At 36.8% G+C, this 17,779-nt stretch overlaps 1 protein-coding gene across 4 annotated transcripts in view; it reads left to right on the top strand.

The window, feature by feature from the left end:
* The first annotated feature begins 17,241 nt into the window (after nucleotides 1-17,241).
* The window catches only part of FAM227B (family with sequence similarity 227 member B), a 254,377-nt gene continuing 253,839 nt past the window's right edge, over nucleotides 17,242-17,779 (top strand). For all 4 annotated transcript variants that reach the window (XR_012330098.1, XM_073800959.1, XM_073800961.1 and 1 more), the window contains exon 1: nucleotides 17,242-17,273. Coding sequence is in view for 3 of the 4 variants with exons in the window: in XM_073800959.1 (XP_073657060.1) it covers nucleotides 17,244-17,273 (30 nt within the window). In the remaining variant the exon portion in view is untranslated. The remainder of the gene's footprint in view (nucleotides 17,274-17,779) is intronic.

Genomic DNA, 17,779 nt, shown 5'->3' with positions numbered 1-17,779 from the left:
GGGACTGCTTTGTGCACTTTTCCAGTTAGAAATTAAGTGTAATATGTGGGTGGATTATTAAACCTTTTTTCCTTGCCCCACCTCAAAGAAAATCCAAATAGAAGGAATGCATGTTGACAATTGTGAGATTTAGAAACACAGTAACCGGATATTGAGCAATGGATTTATTGAATACTCTGAATTTAACAAGTGAGAGATAAAAGACAGAACCTTACCCTAGAGGACCTTACGTATCAAGTTAAGAGTGGGTAGTACAGAAAATACAATATGACTAATAAATTATAGGAATTTCAAAAGAGCTCAGAGTCGTCAATGAAGGTTTATTGGCTGAACTTGAGTAAAGCCTTGAAGAATGATCATGGTTTAGGGCAGTGTTATTCAAAGGGATGGTGTGGTCCATCCATTGGTGGAGGTCCCATTTGTAAGCAAGGAAATCTATTTAGTCACAACTACACTTTTTAAAAAATGAAATGGTCTAGTGTGGAAATATCAGTGCATGGCACTTGGTAAAGTTACGTTTTGCTTTATGGAGTTTTAAATTATGTATGTATGCATGTATGTGTGCATTAGGTCACGTTTATAAAATGGATTTCTCATTGTGTGTTTCTCTTAAAAAGTTTGAAAGCCACTGCTTTAGGGGGAAAGAAGAGTAGCAATAGCAAAGTCTCCAAGCCAATAATAAATAATTCACACCTGTATCTTTTTAAACTAATTTAGTTCAAGCACACAGATTAAAAAGCAAATCATTCTGTTTATTTATCGGAGTGAGTATTGGGTTACTATTGCTATGTGATAAATTACTCCGAAATATGGTAGCTTAAAACAACCATTTTATTATGTTCATGAATTTTGTGTTCAGTAGAACATAGAGGGACAGCTTTTTTTCTGATAACTCAGCTGTGAAGACTGAATGCTAGCAGAGCTCCTGTGTGTAGCCTCCCCATGTGGCCTGGGCTTCCCCACAGTATGGCAGTGGGGTAACCAAACTTCTTAGCCTAGGACCAGTGCTCCAAAGTCAAATGTTGCAATGAACAAGGCAGAAACTACATGTTCTTTTCTAACCTAGTCCCCCAAAGTAACACAGCATTACTTCTCTCACATTCGTTTTATTATAAATGAGTTTCAAGGCATGTCTAGATTTTAGGTGAGGGGATGTAGATGCCACTTCTCAAAAGATTGTCAAGGAATTTGTGGCTGTTTTTTTTAAAAACCAACACACTGAATTTACAGCTGTCACAGAAAACCCCCAAATTTCAGTGGTTTCATACAATAAATTGTTATTTCTCACAAGAAATCCATTGTGGCTATTACTAGTCAGATGAAATGTTAAACTTAAGAAAAGTAGGTTTCTTTTTATTTTTAGTGGTTGTGCTGTCTCCTACTACTTGGAGCCACAGCTAACCTGTCAAGAAAGAAAGCACAGTGAATCACACAAAAATTTTAGAGGTCAGCCCTAAAAATGGTGTATGTCACTTTGCCCACATTTCATTGGCCAGAATTTAATCCAAGTTCCCCTCTAACTGCAAGGGAGCCGCAGAAATGTAGAGAAACATACAGGTATTGGTGAGCAGTAACAGTCTGCCACATTCTAAGTTTTTAACCAACACCCTGTAGTCCCCAACCCCTCCTCTTATCTCAATTCTTTTCTATGGTAGTTCTATTTTTAGCTTTATAAGGAACCTCCATACTGTTCTCCGTAGTGGCTGTATCAATTTACATTCCCACCAACAGTGCAAGAAGGTTCCCTTTTCTTCACACCCTCTCCAGTATTTATTGTTTGTAGATTTATTGATGATGGCCATTCTGACTGGTGTGAGGTGATAACTCATTTTAGTTTTGATTTTCATTTCTCTAATGACTGGTGATGTTGAGCATCCTTTCATGTGTTTGTTGGCAATCTGTATATCTTCTTTGGAGAAATGTCTATTTAGGTCTTCTGCCCATCTTTGGATTAGGTTTTTTGGTTTTTTGATATTGAGCTGCATGAGCTGCTTGTAAATTTTGGAGATTAATCCTTTGTCAGTTGCTTCATTTGCAAATATTTTCTCCCATTCTGAGGGTTGTCTTTTGGTCTTGTTTATGGTTTCCTTTGCTGTGCAAAAGCTTTTAAGTTTCATCAGGTACCATTTGTTTATTTTTGTTTTTATTTCCATTTCTCTAGGAGGTGGGTCAAAAAGGATCTTGCTGTGATATATGTCATAGAGTTTTCTGCCTGTGTTTTCCTCTAAGAGTTTTATAGTGTCTGGCCTTACATTTAGGTCTTTAATCCATTTTGAGTTTATTTTTGTGTATGGTGTTAGAGAGTGTTCTAATTTCATTCTTTTACATGCAGCTGTCCAGTTTTCCCAGCACCACTTATTGAAGAGGCTGTCTTTTCTCCATTGTATATTCTTGCCTCCTTTATCAAAAATAAGGTGACTATATGTGCGTGGGTTTAACTCTGGGCTTTCTATCCTTTTCCAGTGGTCTATATTTCTGTTTTTGTGCCAGTACCATACTATCTTGATTACTGTAGCTTTGTAGTATAGTCTGAAGTCAGGGAACCTGATTCCTCCAGCTCCGTTTTTCTTTCTCAGGATTGCTTTGGCTATTTGGGGTCTTTTGGGTTTCCATACAAATTGTAAATTTTTTCGTTCTAGTTCTGTGAAAAATGCCATTGGTAGTTTGATAGGGATTGCATTGAATCTGTAGATTGCTTTTGGTAGTATACTCATTTTCACAATATTGATTTTTCCAATCCAAGAACATGGTATACCTCTCCATCTGTTTGTATCATCTTTAAATCCTTACATCAGTGTCTTATAGTTTTCTGCATACAAGTCTTTTGTCTCCTTAGGTCAGTTTATACCTAGGTATTTTATTCTTTTTGTTGCAATGGTAAATGAAAGTGTTTTCTTAATTTCTCTTTCAGATTTTTCATCATTAGTGTATAGGAATTCCTGTGCATTAATTTTGTATCCTCCTACTTTACCAAATTCATTGACTAGCTCTACTAGTCTTCTGGAAGCATCTTTAGCATTCTCTATGTATAGTATCATGTCATCTGCAAACAGTGACAGCTTTACTTCTTTTCCAATTTGGATTCCTTTTATTTCTTTTTCTTCTCTGATTTCTGTAGCAAAAACTTCCAAAACTATGTTGAATAATACTGGTGAGAGTGGACAGCCTTGTCTTGTTCCTGATCTTAGAGGAAATGGCTTCAGTTTTTCACCATTGAGAATGATGTTGGCTGTGGGTTTGTCATATATGGTCTTTATTATGTTGAGGTAAGTTCCCTCTGGGCCTGCTTTCTGTAGGGTTTTTATCATAAATGGGTGTTGAATTTTATCAAAAGCTTTTTCTGCACCTATTGAGATGATCATATGGTTTTTCTTCTTCAGTTTGTTAATATGGAGTATCACATTGATTGATCTGCATATATTGAAGAATCCTTGCATTCCAGGGGAAAACCCCACTTGATCATGGTGTATGATCCTTTTAATGTGCTGTTGGATTCTGCTTGCTAGTATTTTGTTGAGAATATTTGCATCTATGCTCATCAGTGATATTGGCCTGTAGTTTTCTTTTTGGGGGACATCTTTGTCTGGTTTTGGATTTGGGGTGATGGTGGCCTTGTAGAATGAGTTTGGGAATGTTCCTCCCTCTGCTATATTTTGGAAGAGTTTGAGAAGGATATGTGTTAGCTCGACTCTAAATGATAGAATTCACCTGTGAAGCCATCTGATCCTGGGCTTTTGTTTATTGGAAGATTTTTAATCAGAGTTTCAATTTCAGTTATTGTGATTGGTCTGTTTATATTTTCTATTTCTTCCTGGTCAGTCTCAGAAGGTTGTGCTTTTCTAAGAATTTGTCCACTTCTTCCAGGTTGTCCATTTTATTGGCATATAGTTGCTTGTAGTAATCTGTCATGATCCTTTGTATATCTGCAGTGTCAGTTGTTACTTCTTCTTTTTCATTTCTAATTCATTGCTTTGAACTTCTCTCCTTTTTCTTGATGAGTCTGGCTAATGGTTTATTAATTTTGTTTATCTTCTCAAAGAATCAGCTGTTAGTTTTATTGATCTTTGCTATTGTTTCCTTCATTTCTTTTTGAATTATTTCTGATCTGATCTTCATGATTTCTTTCCTTCTGCTAACTTTAGGCTTTTTTGTTCTTCTATCTCTAATTGCTTTAGGTGTAAGGTTAGGTTGTTTATTTGAGATGTTTCTTGTTTCTTTAGATAGGATTTTATTGCTGTAAACTTCCCTCTTGGAATTGCTTTTACTGCATCGCATAGGTTTTGGGTCATCGTGTTTTCACTGTCATTTGTTTCTAGGTATATTTTCATTTCCTCTTTGATTTCTTCAGTGATCCCTTGGTTATTTAGGGGCATGTTGTTCAGCCTCCATGTGTTTGTATTTTTTACAGATTTTTTCCTGTAGTTGATACCTAGTCTCATAGCGTTGTGGTCGGAAAAGATACTTGATATGATTTCAATTTTCTTAAATTTACCAAGGCTTGAATTGTGACTCAAGATATGATCTATCCTGGAGAATGTTCCATGAGCACTTGAGAAGAAAGTGTATTCTGTTGTTTTTGGATGGAATGTCCTATAAATATCAATTAAGTGCATCTTGTCTAATGTGTCATTTAAAGCTTCTGTTTCCTTATTTACTTTCATTTTGAATGATTTGTCCACTGGTGAAAGTGGGGTGTTAAAGTCCCTTACTATGATTGTGTTACTGTTGATTTCCTCTTATATGGCTGTTAGCAGTTGCCTTATGTATTGAGGTGCTCCTATGTTGGGTGCATAAATATTTACAATTGTAAATCCCTTTACAATTGGATTGGATTGATCCCTTTAATTGGATTGATCCCTTGATCATTATGTAGTGTTCTTCTTTGTCTCTTGTAATAGTCGTTATTTTAAAGTCTATTTTTTCTGATATGAGAATTTCTACTCCAGCTTTCTTTTGATTTCATTTGCATGGGAATATCTTTTTCTATCCCCTCATTTTCAGTCTGTATGTGTCCCTAGGTCCGAAGTTCATCTCTTATAAACAGCATATATATGGGTCTTGTTTTTGTATCCATTCAGCCAGTCTGTGTCTTTTGGTTGGAGCATTTAATCCATTTATGTTTAAGGTAGTTTTTGATATGTATGTTTCTATTACCATTTTCTTAATTGTTTTGGGTTTATTATGTAGGTCTTTTCTTTCTGTTGTGTTTTCTGCCTAGAGAAGTTCCTTTAGCATTTGTTGTAAAGCTGGTTTGGTGGTGCTGAGTTCTCTTAGTTTTTCCTTGTCTATAAAGGTTTTAATTTCTCCATTGAATCTGAGTGAGATCCTTGCTGGGTAGAGTAATCTTGGTTGTAGGTTTTTCCCTTTCATCACTTTAAATATGTCCTGCCACTCCCTTCTTGCTTGCAGAGTTTCTGCTGAAAGATCATCTGTTAACCTTATGGGGATTCCCTTGTATGTTATTTGTTCCGCTACCTTGCTGCTTTTAATATTTTTTCTTTGTATTTAATTTTTGATTGTTTGACTAATATGTTTCTTGGCATGTTTCTCTTGGGTTTATCCTGTGTGCAACTCTTTGTGCTTCCTGGACTTGATTGACTATTTCCTTTCTCATGTTAGGGAAGTTTTCCACTATAATCTCTTGAAATATTTTCTCAGTCCCTTTCTTTTTCTCTTTTTCTTCTGGGACCCCTATAATTGGAATGTTGGTGTGTTTAATGTTGTCCCAGAGGTCTCTGAGACTGTCCCCATTTCTTTTCATTCTTTTTTCTTTATTCTGCTCTGCAGTAGTTATTTCCACTATTTTATCTCCAGGTCACTTATCTGTTCTTCTGCCTCAGTTATTCTGCTATTGATTCCTTCTAGAGAATTTTTAATTTCATTTATTGTGTTGTTCATCATTGTTTATTTGCTCTTTAGTTCTTCTAGGTCCTTGTTAAACGTTTTTTGTATTTTCTCCATTCTGTTTCCAAGATTTTGGATCATCTTTACTATCATTACTCTGAATTCTTTTTCAGGTAGACTGCCTATTTCCTGTTCATTTGTTTGGTCTGTTGCGTTTTTACTTTGCTCCTTCATCTGCTCTGTGTTTCTCTATCTTCTCATTTTGCTTAGCTTACTGTGTTTGGGATCTCCTTTCTGCAGGCTGCAGGTTCGTAGTTCCCGTTGTTTTTGGTGATTGCCCCCAGTGGCTAAGGTTGGTTCAGTGGGTTGTGTAGGCTTCCTGGTGGATGGGACTGGTGCCTGTGTTCTGGTGGATGAGGCTGGACCTTGTCTTTCTGGTTGGAAGGACCGTGTCCAGGGGTGTGTTTTGTGGTGCCTCTGACCTTATTATGAATTTAGGCAGCCTCTCTGCTAATGGGTTTGGTTGTGTTCCTGTTTTGCTAGTTGTTTGTCAGAGGGTGTCCAGCACTGTGGTTTGCTGGTCATTGAGTGGAGCTGGATCTTAGTGTTGAGTTGCAGATCTCTGGGAGAGCTTTCGCCCTTTGATATTACATGGAGCTGGAGGTCTCTTGTGGACCAATGTCCTGAACTTGGCTCTCTCACCTCAGAGGCACAGGCTTGACACTCGGCCAGAGCACCAAGACCCTGTCAGCCACATGGCTCAGAAGCAAGGGAGAAAAAAATAAAAAAATAAAATAAAGTTGTTAAAATAAAAAATTTAAAAATTATTTAAAATTAAAAATAATAAAAAGTAATAAAAGAAACAAATAAAGAAGAGAACAAGTTAACCAAAAAACAAATCCGCCAATGATAACAAGTGCTAAAAACTATACAAAAAAAAAGGACAGATAGAACCCTAGGACAAATGGTAAAAGCAAAGCTAACCAGACAAAATCACACAAGGAAGCATACACATACACACGCACAGAAAGAGAAAAAGGAAAAAAAAATATATCTATATATATAAAAAAAAGGAAGACAGCCACCAAATCAATGAACAAATCTACCATTGATAATAAACTCTAAATACTTAACTAAGATAAACATAAAACCAGAAACAAATTAGATTTGCAGAAAGCAAACCTCAAGTCTATAGTTGCTCCCAAAATCTTCCACCTCAATTTTGGGATGATTCGTTGTCTATTCAGGTATTCCAGGGATGCAGGTACATCAAGTTGATTGTGGAGATTTATTCCGCTGCTCCTAAGGCTGGGAAAAATTTCCCTTTCTCTTCTTTGTTCACACAGCTCCTGGGGTTCAGCTGTGAATTTGGCCCCACCTCTGAGTGTAGGTTGCCTGAGGGCATCTGTTCCCACCCAGACAGGATGGGGTTAAAGTAACAGCTGATTAGGGGGTTCTGGCTCACTCAGGCCTGGGGGAGAGAGGGGTACAGAATGCAGGGTGAGCCTGCAGCCGCAGAGGCCATGTGACGTTGCAACAGCCTGAGGCAAGCCATGTGTTTTCCTTGGGAACTTTTCCCTGGTTCGCGGCACCCTGGCAGTGGCAGGATGCACAAGCTCCTGGGAGGGGAGGTGTGGATAGTGACCTGTGCTTGCACATAGCCTTCCTGGTGGCTGCAGCAGCAGCCTTAGCATCTCATGCCCATCTCTGGTGTCCGCGCTGATAGTCGCGGCTCACGCGCATCTCTAGAGCTCGTTTAGGTGGTGCTCTGAATCCCCTCTCCTCGCGCACCCCGAAACAATGGTCTCTTGCCTCTTAGGCGGTTCCAAACTTTTTCCCGGACTCCCTCCTAGCTAGCTGTAGTACACTAGCCCCCTTCAGGCTCTGTTCACACAGCCAACCTCAGTCCTCTCCCTGGGATCTGAACTCCGAAGCCCGAGCCTCAGCTCCCAGCCCCCACCCTTCCCGACTAGTGGGTGAGCAGACAAGCTTCTCAGGCTGTTGAATTGCTGGTCAGCAACGATGCTCTGTGTGGAAATCTCTCCACTTTTCCCTCTGCACCCCTATTGCTGCGCTCTCCTCCGTGGCTCTGATGCTTCCCCCCTGCTACCCCCCCGTCTCTGCTAGTGAAGGGGCTTCCTAGTATGTGGAAACTTTTCCTCCTTCACAGCTCTCTCCCAGAGGTGCAAGTCCCATCCCTATTCTTTCGTCTCTGTTTTTCCTTTTTTCTTTTGCCTTACCCAGGTACGTGGGGAGTTTCTTGCCTTTTGGGAAGTCTGAGGTCTTCTGCCAGTGTTCAATAGGTGTTCTGTAGGAGTTGTTCCACATGTAGGTGTATTTCTGATGTATTTGTTGGGAGGAAGATAATCTCCATGTCTTACTCCTCCGCCATCTTGAAGGTCTCCCTCCACATTAACTTTTAATACAGGCTTTTATCTTCTTTTGTCTTAATTGTCATATTTTTATTGTACTTATTAATAATCTGTCCTCAGAAACTCTGCCAAAGTGATAAAACATTACATTCAAACACATCAATTAATCTAGAAGATTTTTTTTCCTTCCAGATATTCCCTCTAGAGCATTTCAACCTCTAGTTCATTCAGTATTGGTTTCTTTTACCAATCCGATAGTGCTCTCCTGTGTTGGATTCCTTGATTCCTTTTTCTTTATGGAATCCTTTGTTTTTATGAAACATATCCTCTAGTAGCTTCCTGAGAAAAGGTAAATGTTGTAGACAGATAATAACCGCCCCCCCATCCCTGCCGAAGATGTCCACACCCTAATCTCCAGATCCTATGAATATGTTTTCTTATATGGCAGAAGGGACTTTGTGTATGTGATTAAGTTAAGGATCCTGCAATGAGGAAATTGCTGGATTATCTAGGTGGGTCCAACATAATCACAAGCATCCCTATAAGAGAGAGATAAGAGGTCAGAAAGGGAAGAAGATGCTACACTACTGGCTTTGAGTTTTGAAGAAGGAGCTAAGGAGCAAAGCAATGTGGGGGATTCCTAGAAGATGGAACAAGCAAGGAAGCAAATTCTCCCCTAGAGCTTCCAGAAGGAGTACTGTAGCTCTGCAGATCCATTTCAGGCTTCTAAAATGCAGGGCTGTGAGATAAGTAAGCCTGTGTTGATTTAAGCAACTAAGTTTTTGGTAATTTGTTACAGCAGCGATGTGAAACTAATACAGGGAGAAATGGTGTTTTTTTTTTTTTTTTAAACTGGCTTGCAAATCTGAAATATGCCACGTACTTAATCGATGGGCTGTCTATATTTAAATTTCTAGGTTGAAAGTCACTTTCCGGAAATAATAATGTAAGTTCTTATCTTTTTTCCTCTGATTCTTTTCTTTAACATTTTTTATTCTAGTTTCCAGAAGATTTCTTCAGCTATTTTCCCCCTACAAACTTTGTTGAATAATTAATTTATAGCATTATATTTGTACCTTCATTTTCTTTTCTCTCACCTCATAAAATGCTGTTTTGGTTTCAGAGATGCATTATCTTATCATATCTCTCTAAGAATCTTAAAGATGTTTTAAAAGTTTCCTTCTGTTCCCTGCATTGTCTGTATCCTCTCAGATTTTATTTTGTTATCTGTATGGATTTCTATTTTTTTATTTTTATCTTTTTTGAAATTTTACATCTATTCCTTAAATATCTAGTAAGCCTAAGATTTCTGTTCATATTGAAGAATAAAGTTTAAAACAGTGATATAAAGCTCAAGCTCACTGTCTTCATAAGAGGATCAGATTTTTCCATTGGGAAATTCTCAAACATATGTAGAAAAAAGGCACTAATGAAGATAAGATCAGAAATCAATGAAACTGAAAACAAATGTGCACTATAGGAAAGCAACAAGGCCAAAATTAGTTCTTTGAAAGGATTAATAAAATTGAAAAGCCTTAGACTGACTGAGTAAAAAGAGAAAACTCAAATAGCAGGAGTGAAAGTGGAAACATCCTACAGATGGTAAAAATAATAAGAGGATATTAAGAACAAATACTTATGTCAAAGTATTTGACATTTTTTGTTTTCCTTGAAAAACACAATTTACCAAACTGATGAAAGGGGAAATAGACAATCTGAATGATTCTATAACAATTTTGAGAAATTGCATCTATGTTAGTCTGCTCTAGCTGCCATAATAGAATACCACAGACTTGGTAACTTAAACAACAAAAATTTGTTTTCTCACAGTTGTGGAGGCCTGAAGTCCAAGACTAAGGTGCTATTCATGTTGGTTTCTGCTGAGACTTCTCTTTCTGGCTTGTAGATGGCCGCCTTCTCACTGTGTCCTCACATAGCCTTTGTGCATGCATGGAGAGAAAGATCCTTGTGGTGTCTCTTCCTCTTCTTATAAGGACAACACTCTTATTGGACTAGGGTCCCATCCTTATGACCTCATTTAAACTTAATTTCCTCCCCAAAGGCCCGTCTCCAAACACAGTCACATTGGGGCTTAGGGCTTCAACATAGCACCCAGGAAAAAAATATAGTCTGAAATGAAGACTTTACTGGATGCACTTAACAACATTAATTATCCAAACTGAAGCACAGAGAAAAAAAAGTTGGGAAAAAAAAACCAACAGGGGACTTCCTGGTGTTCCAGTGGTTAAGACTGTGCCCTTCCAATGCAGGGGGCGTGGGTTTGATGTCTGGTCGGGGAATTAAAATCCTGCATGCCTCACTGCATGGCCTAAGAAGAAAAACCCAACAGACTCAGTGACCTGTAGAACAATCTCAAGCTATCTAACATAGATGCAGTTGGAGTCCCAGAAGGAAAGATGGGCAGAAGAAAAAAACATTTGAATAAATAATGATGGATAATTATCCAAATTGATGAAAACTATAAATGAACACATTCAGAAATTCAGCAAACCCAAACAGAATTAAGAAAGGAAGGACCAGGGGAAGGGAGGAACAGGGAGGGAGGGAGGAAAGCAACCCCACTGACTGCTGAAAACCAGTGATAAATACAATATTTTAAAAACAGCCAGAGGAAAAAGACATATTACATATAGGAGAACAAATATAAAATGATTAGAACATGTTCCCTTCTCCTTTATTTTCTGCAAGATTATGTGTAAGATTTGTGTGATTGCTTCCTTAAATCTTTGATATAATATACTTGTGAAGCCATTTGAGTCTGGAGTTTTTCTTTGTGAGATTTTTCATTACAAATTCAATTTCTTTAATTGTCATAAGGTATTTACCTTTGGTAGCCACCTAAGAGGAATTAAAATGTATCCACAGACTTGTATGCAATTTTCATAGCAGCTTTTTCCCATAATAGCTCAAATATTTAAACAAGGCAATACACACACACACACACACACACACACACACACACACACACACACACACAAATGGAATACTACTCAGCAATAATATGTAGTGATCTTGGATATTTCACAGAAAACTTATGTTGAGCAAAAAAAGCCAGATACAAAAGAGTACATAATGTTATGATTCCATTCTTACGAAATTCTAGACCAGGCAAAGCTAATTTATAACTAACTAGTCTGTAGTTACAGAAAGCAGATCAGTGTTGCCTAACGCCAGTGGTGGGATATTTCTGTGTGGAGTTGTAGGGATCAACAATAAAGTAGCACAAGGAAACATTTTGGGAGTGATCTAAATATTACACATTTTAATTGTAATGGAGGTTACATGGATGTATGCATTTTTCAAAATTCTTTGAACTGTGACTTAAAATGGTAATTTTTTACATAGTAATTATGTAGTAAATTATACCTCAATATAGCTGATTTAAATAGAAAAATCATTTATATTTCTATTTACTAGGAAGAAACAATAGAAAAGGACATGTTAAAAATACATTTGTAGTTTAAACATTTAAAACATACTGTATGATAGGAACAAAAATCATCAAGTTTCCTGGGATAAATCTAATGAAAGATTGTCCAAGTTCTGTAACAAACAGTACCAAAGGAAAATTTTAAAAATCTAAATTAATGGAGAAATACACTATTTTCATGTGTTCAAAGATATAACATTGTAAAGATGTTAGTTCCTCAAATTGATCAATATATGTCATCTAATCCTAATCAAAGTTCCAGTAGGTTTTTGCAGAATTTGACAATCTGATTCCTAAAACTTAAAGGGAAATGTAAAAGGATAAAAATAGTGATGAGCAACTCAGAGGACAACAAAGCTGGAGTATGTAAACTATAACATATTAAGATTTAAAATAAAGGTACAGTTATTGAAACTGTATGGTATTGTCAAAAGAACAGAAAATTACACCAAAGGAACAGAACTGAGTGTCCAGAAACACACCTACATCCTGACATATATAGTCACTTGAATATATAGCTAGATGGTACTGAAATGTAGCAGGAAACACAGTCTTTTAAAGTAATTAGTTCTGGATCAACTGGAAATTCATGTGGAAAAAAAAAAACCCTCAATTTATTACCTCACCTAAAATACAAAAGTCAATTCAAGGTAGATCATAGGCTTAAATGTGAAAGTAAAGAAGTATGACATTTAGAAGGTAAAATAAAAGACCATCTTTTTACTTTGGGGTAGGTTAAAAATTTCTTAGATAAGATAAAAATGCATAAATAATTGACTTTACTAAAATTAAAGCATCATAATAAAAAGCATTAAAATGGCAAACACTATTTTGTCTTATCTGACAAAAGCTCTACATCATAACAATAAAAAATTAATAAAAATGCCATCAAATCAATATCAATAAAATCAGTTAAGAATACCAACTCCCAAATAGAAATTGAGCAGAAGACTTGAACATTTGCTTCACAAAAGAATATATCCAGATTGCCAACAAGCAGTTGATCGGCATCATTTTTCATCAAGGAAATGCAAATTAAAATCACAAGATACAACTACATGCCCACCAGAATTCCTACATTTAAAAGTATTGACAATACTAAATATACAGTAGTACTAAAGAATACTACATTCTTTAGTAAGAATGTGGAATTACTGGAACATTCATACACTTCTGTTCAGAGTGAAAATAGGGACAAACCACTTTGGAAAACTACTTGACAATATCTACTAAAGCCAACCCAGCAATCCCACTCCAAGTTCTATATCAAGTATACCAAAAGACATTAAAAGAGATTTCTTATTATCTTGATATAATAATATACAACATAATTTACACAACCAGAAAAGGACTCAAATGTCCATCAAAAGTAGAATGGTTAAATTTTGGTATATGTTATACAATAGAATATTACACAGCAAAGAAAAAAATTACTACTATATGTTGAAACAACATGGATGAATCTTATAGACACGGTGTCAAGTGAAGGAAGGTAGAAAGTGTGCATATTGATTATTCCGTTCAAATGAAGTTCAAAAATAGGCAAAACATCTAGAGAGGTAGAAGTAGAATACTGTTTATATTGGGGAGGCAAATGGCTGGAAAGGAGTAAGACGTTATTCTGGGTTACTAGCAATGTTCTGTATCTTGATTTGTACATTGGTTATAGGGGTGTTCAGATTTGTAAAAAAAAAAAATTATCAATCCATACACTTAAGAGCTGTGCAGTTTACTGTATGTGTTTTTTACTTTAACAAAAAGATTAAGAAACACAAATTAGTTGCACATATGACTTGGAAAAAACAAGCCATAATTATAACTATTATATTAATATTGGAACTGTAAATGAAGGCATAATTAAAGGTATTTTTAAAGGAATTGTGATAAAATGGATATAGGAGATAAGGAAGGAGAAGGAAGAGTCTAAGATAATTCAGACTTCAAACCTGGATGATTGTGAAACCTTTATAATTAAAAATAAGAACAAGATTTACTGAGTAAGGACTTGTGTTTCAAGCAATGATCATGAATTGTGTTTTGAAAATACTAGGTTTGAATTTAAAATACCTAAATGTAAAATATTTATGCTCAAGTCTTCTATGAATCTTTAGAATAATGTGTCTTAAAAGTCATTATTATGAATAAAAATAAGTTTTAAACCATCAATTACATAGAATTTTAAAATTCAGACATTAAAGATGACCAAAAATCTCATAGCTTTGAATCCCACTCAACACTGATGATACATTAAAGACAATGTAAAATTTTATAACTGATTTTGGAATTCCTGGGGTAAACTACACGTGAGCGTGATATATCCTTTTCATATCTGACTGGCCTCAAGTTGGTAGTAATTTGTTAAAGATTTTTGTATCTATCTTCTTGAGGGACATTTGGTCTATAATTTTTTTTTGTAATCTTGTAAGATTCTATTATCAAAGTTATTCTGGCTTTATAAAATGATTTAGGAAGTATTCCCTCCTCTATTTTTGAAAGTTACTATATCATCTTCTTTCAATTGTGGTAATTTTTTCTTTTAAGGATTTGTCCATTTCATTTAGGTTGTCAAATTCATTGACATAAGTTTTAAATTATATGCCGTTTAGTCATTTAATGTGTGAACACTCCCTAATGACATCCCCTTTATCATTCCTGGTATTGATCATTTATATTTTTTCATTTTTTTAACTTCAATCTATTAAGGTATCATTTTTTTTAATCTCTTAAAAGACCAGATTTCAGTTTATTGAGTTCTCTATTGGTTTTATATTTTATTTCATTGACTTCCGCTCATATCTTTTTTATTCCTTTTTCTACTTATTTTTTAAATTCTTTTCAGTTTTTTTAGCTTCCTAAGCACTGTGTTTTCTTCTAAGCATAGATTTAGGTGCATCCCACAAATTTTAATACATTGTGTTTTCATTATCTTTCATTATCATTCAGTTAGAAAACTTTCTAATTTTTCTTATTGTTTCCTCTTTGAGCTAGAAATGGATTATTTAATATTCAAGGATTTCCTAAATGTCTTTTTGTTACTATTTTCTATTGTGGTCAAAGAACACACTCTAAATGATTTTAGTTATTTGAAATCTTTGAGACTTGTCTTATGGTACAGCATAGGTCCATCTTGGTGAAGGTTCCATGTTCCCTTACTTTAAAAGATTGTGGGACTTCCCTGGTGGTGGAGTGGTTAAGAATTCACCTGCCACAAGAATATAGAGTGGAGAAAAGACAGCCTCTTCAATAAGTGGTGCTGGGATAACTGGACAGCTACATGTAAAAGAATGAAATTAGAACACTCCCTAACACCATACACAAAAATAAACTCAAAATGGATTAAAGACCTAAATGTAAGGCCAGACACTACAAAACTCTTAGAGGAAAACATAGGCAGAACACTCTATGACATATATCACAGCAAGATCCTTTTTGACCCACCTCCTAGAGAAATGGAAACAAAAACAAAAATAAACAAAGGGGACCTAATGAAACTTAAAAGCTTTTGCACATCAAAGGAAACCATAAACAAGACCAAAAGACAACCCTCAGAATGGGAGAAAATATTTGCAAATGAAGCAACTGACAAAGGATTAATCTCCAAAATTTACAAGCAGCTCATGCAGCTCAATATCAAAAAAACAAACAGCCCAATCCAAACATGGACAGAAGACCTAAATAGACATTTCTCCAAAGAAGATATACAGATTGCCAACAAACACATGGAAGGATGCTCAACATCATTAATATTAGAGGAATGCAAATGAAAACTACAATGAGATATCATCTCACACTGGTCAGAATGGCCATCATTAAAAATCTACAAACAATAAATGCTGGAGAGGGTATGGAGAAAAGGGAATGCTCTTGCACTGTTGGTGGGAATGTAAATTGATACAGCCACTATGGAGAACAGTATGGAGGTTCCTTATAAAACTAAAAATAGAACTACCATATGACCCAGCAATCCCACTACTGGACATAAACCCTGAGAAAACCATAATTCAAAAAGAGTCATGTACCACAATGTTCATTGCAGCTCTATTTACAATAGCCAGGACATGGAAGCAACCTAAGTGTCCATCGACAGATGAATGGATAAAGAAGATGTGGCACATATATACAATGGAATATTACTCAGCCATAAAAAGAAATGAAATTGAGTTATTTGTAGTGAGGTGGATGGACCTAGAGTCTGTCATACAGAGTGAAGTAAGTTAGAAAGAGAAAAACAAATACTGTATGCATACATATGTATGGAATCTAAAAAAAAAAAAAAAAAACGGTCATGAAGAACCTAGGGGCAAGACGGCAATAAAGACGCAGACCTACTAAAGAATGGACTTGAGGATACAGGGAGGGGGAAGGGTAAGCTGGGACAAAGTGAGAGAGTGACATGGACAAATATACACTACCAAATGTAAAATAGCTAGCTAGTGGGAAGCAGCCGCATAGCACAGGGAGATCAGCTCAGTGCTTTGTGACCACCTAGAGGGGTGGGATAGGGAGGGTGGGAGGGAGGGAGATGCAAGAGGGAAGAGATATGGGGATATATGTATACGTATAACAGATTCACTTTGTTATAAAGCAGAAACTAACACACCGTTGTAAAGCCATTATACTCCAATAAAGATGTTTAAAAGAAAGAATCCACCTGCCAATGCAGGGGACACGGGTTCGAACCCTGGTCCAGGAAGATCCCACATGCCTCGGAGCAACTAAGCCCATGTGCCGCAACTACTGAGCCCGCGTGCTGCAGCTACTGAAGCCCATGTGCCCTAGAGCCCATGCTCCGCAACAAGAGAAGCCACCGTAGTGAGAAGACCGAGCACCGCAAGGAAGAGTAGCGCCTGCTCACTGCAAATAGAGAAAGCCCACACGCAGCAACAAAGTCCCAACGCAGCCAAAAATAAATAAAATAAATTAAAAAAAAAAAAAGATTGTGGGGCTTCCCTGGTGGTGCAGTGGTTGAGAGTCCATCTGCCGATGCAGGGGACACAGGTTCGTGACCCGGTCCGGGAAGATCCCACATCCTGCGGAGCGGCTGGGCCCGTGAGCCATGGCTGCTGAGCCTGCGCATCCGGAGCCTGGGCTCCGCAACGGGAGAGGCCACAACAGTGAGAGGCCTGCGTACCGCAAAAGAAAAAAAAAAAAAAGATTGTGTATATTCTACAGTTGTCAGGTATCATTCTATAAATGTCAATTAGGTTAAGTTCCTTGATAATGTTGTTCAGATCTTTTATCTCCTTACTGATTTGTGTGTGTGTGTACTTGATTCATTAGTTACTCAAAGAGATTTTAAAATCTATTGCCTATTATATGATCAGACCCCTCAAGATGGCTGCTCTCTTCCTCTTTATATATCCCCTGCTCGACCAGCCCCTTCCCCAGACAGTTATTATTCTAATCCTTAGACCAAAACAGCTCCACCTGCTAGTTTATCAAAGAGAAACATCTGCCCTCATTAACCAGAGGGGCTGTGAAGGACCCGCCTCTGCCGGTTTCCCCGGTAACTGATGAGCCAACCTGATGTTAATTGCCCCTATAAATAGTAGCCTCCTTTTCCCGTAGTAGCAAAGATGGCTGCTGTGTCTTGTCTGCCGTCGGAGGTGAGGTGTGGCTCCAGGCCTTTGGAGTTGTAATTTCCTATCTGTTAAACTATTGATGTCTCTGTCGCTGTTTTCAGGTTCTTTCTTCAGTCTTGCAACTGAGCAATTACAAGGCTTTCAGGCCTGTGAGGTGCAGCCCAACACCCATATTTCCCTTTAGTTTTATCAACGTTTGCTCTTTCTTTTGAAGCTCTCTTATTAGATGCAAATGAATTTGGCATTGGTATGACTTCTTAATGAAGTGACCTTTTATCAGTGTGAAATAACCTTATTTATATCTGGTAATACTCCTTGTCTTAAAGTCTACTTTGATATTAATATGGACACAGTTTTCTTATGTTTCGTATTTACATGGTTCTAGAAATGCCATTCACTTCTTTTTTAGAATTTCTATTTCTCTTTAAATACTCCGTGTCTTCATGCACTATAATCCAACCTATATTTTAAAATCTTTAATGTATTTATAATAGCTGTTTTTAAGTCCCTGATGCTAATTACAATCACTG

Source organism: Tursiops truncatus, chromosome 2, assembly GCF_011762595.2.
Source record: "Tursiops truncatus isolate mTurTru1 chromosome 2, mTurTru1.mat.Y, whole genome shotgun sequence".
In the NCBI taxonomy this organism is placed as follows: Eukaryota; Metazoa; Chordata; class Mammalia; order Artiodactyla; family Delphinidae; genus Tursiops; species Tursiops truncatus.
The sequence above is the reverse complement of the archived record's forward strand: the minus strand, read 5'-3'. Positions and strand labels throughout refer to the sequence as shown.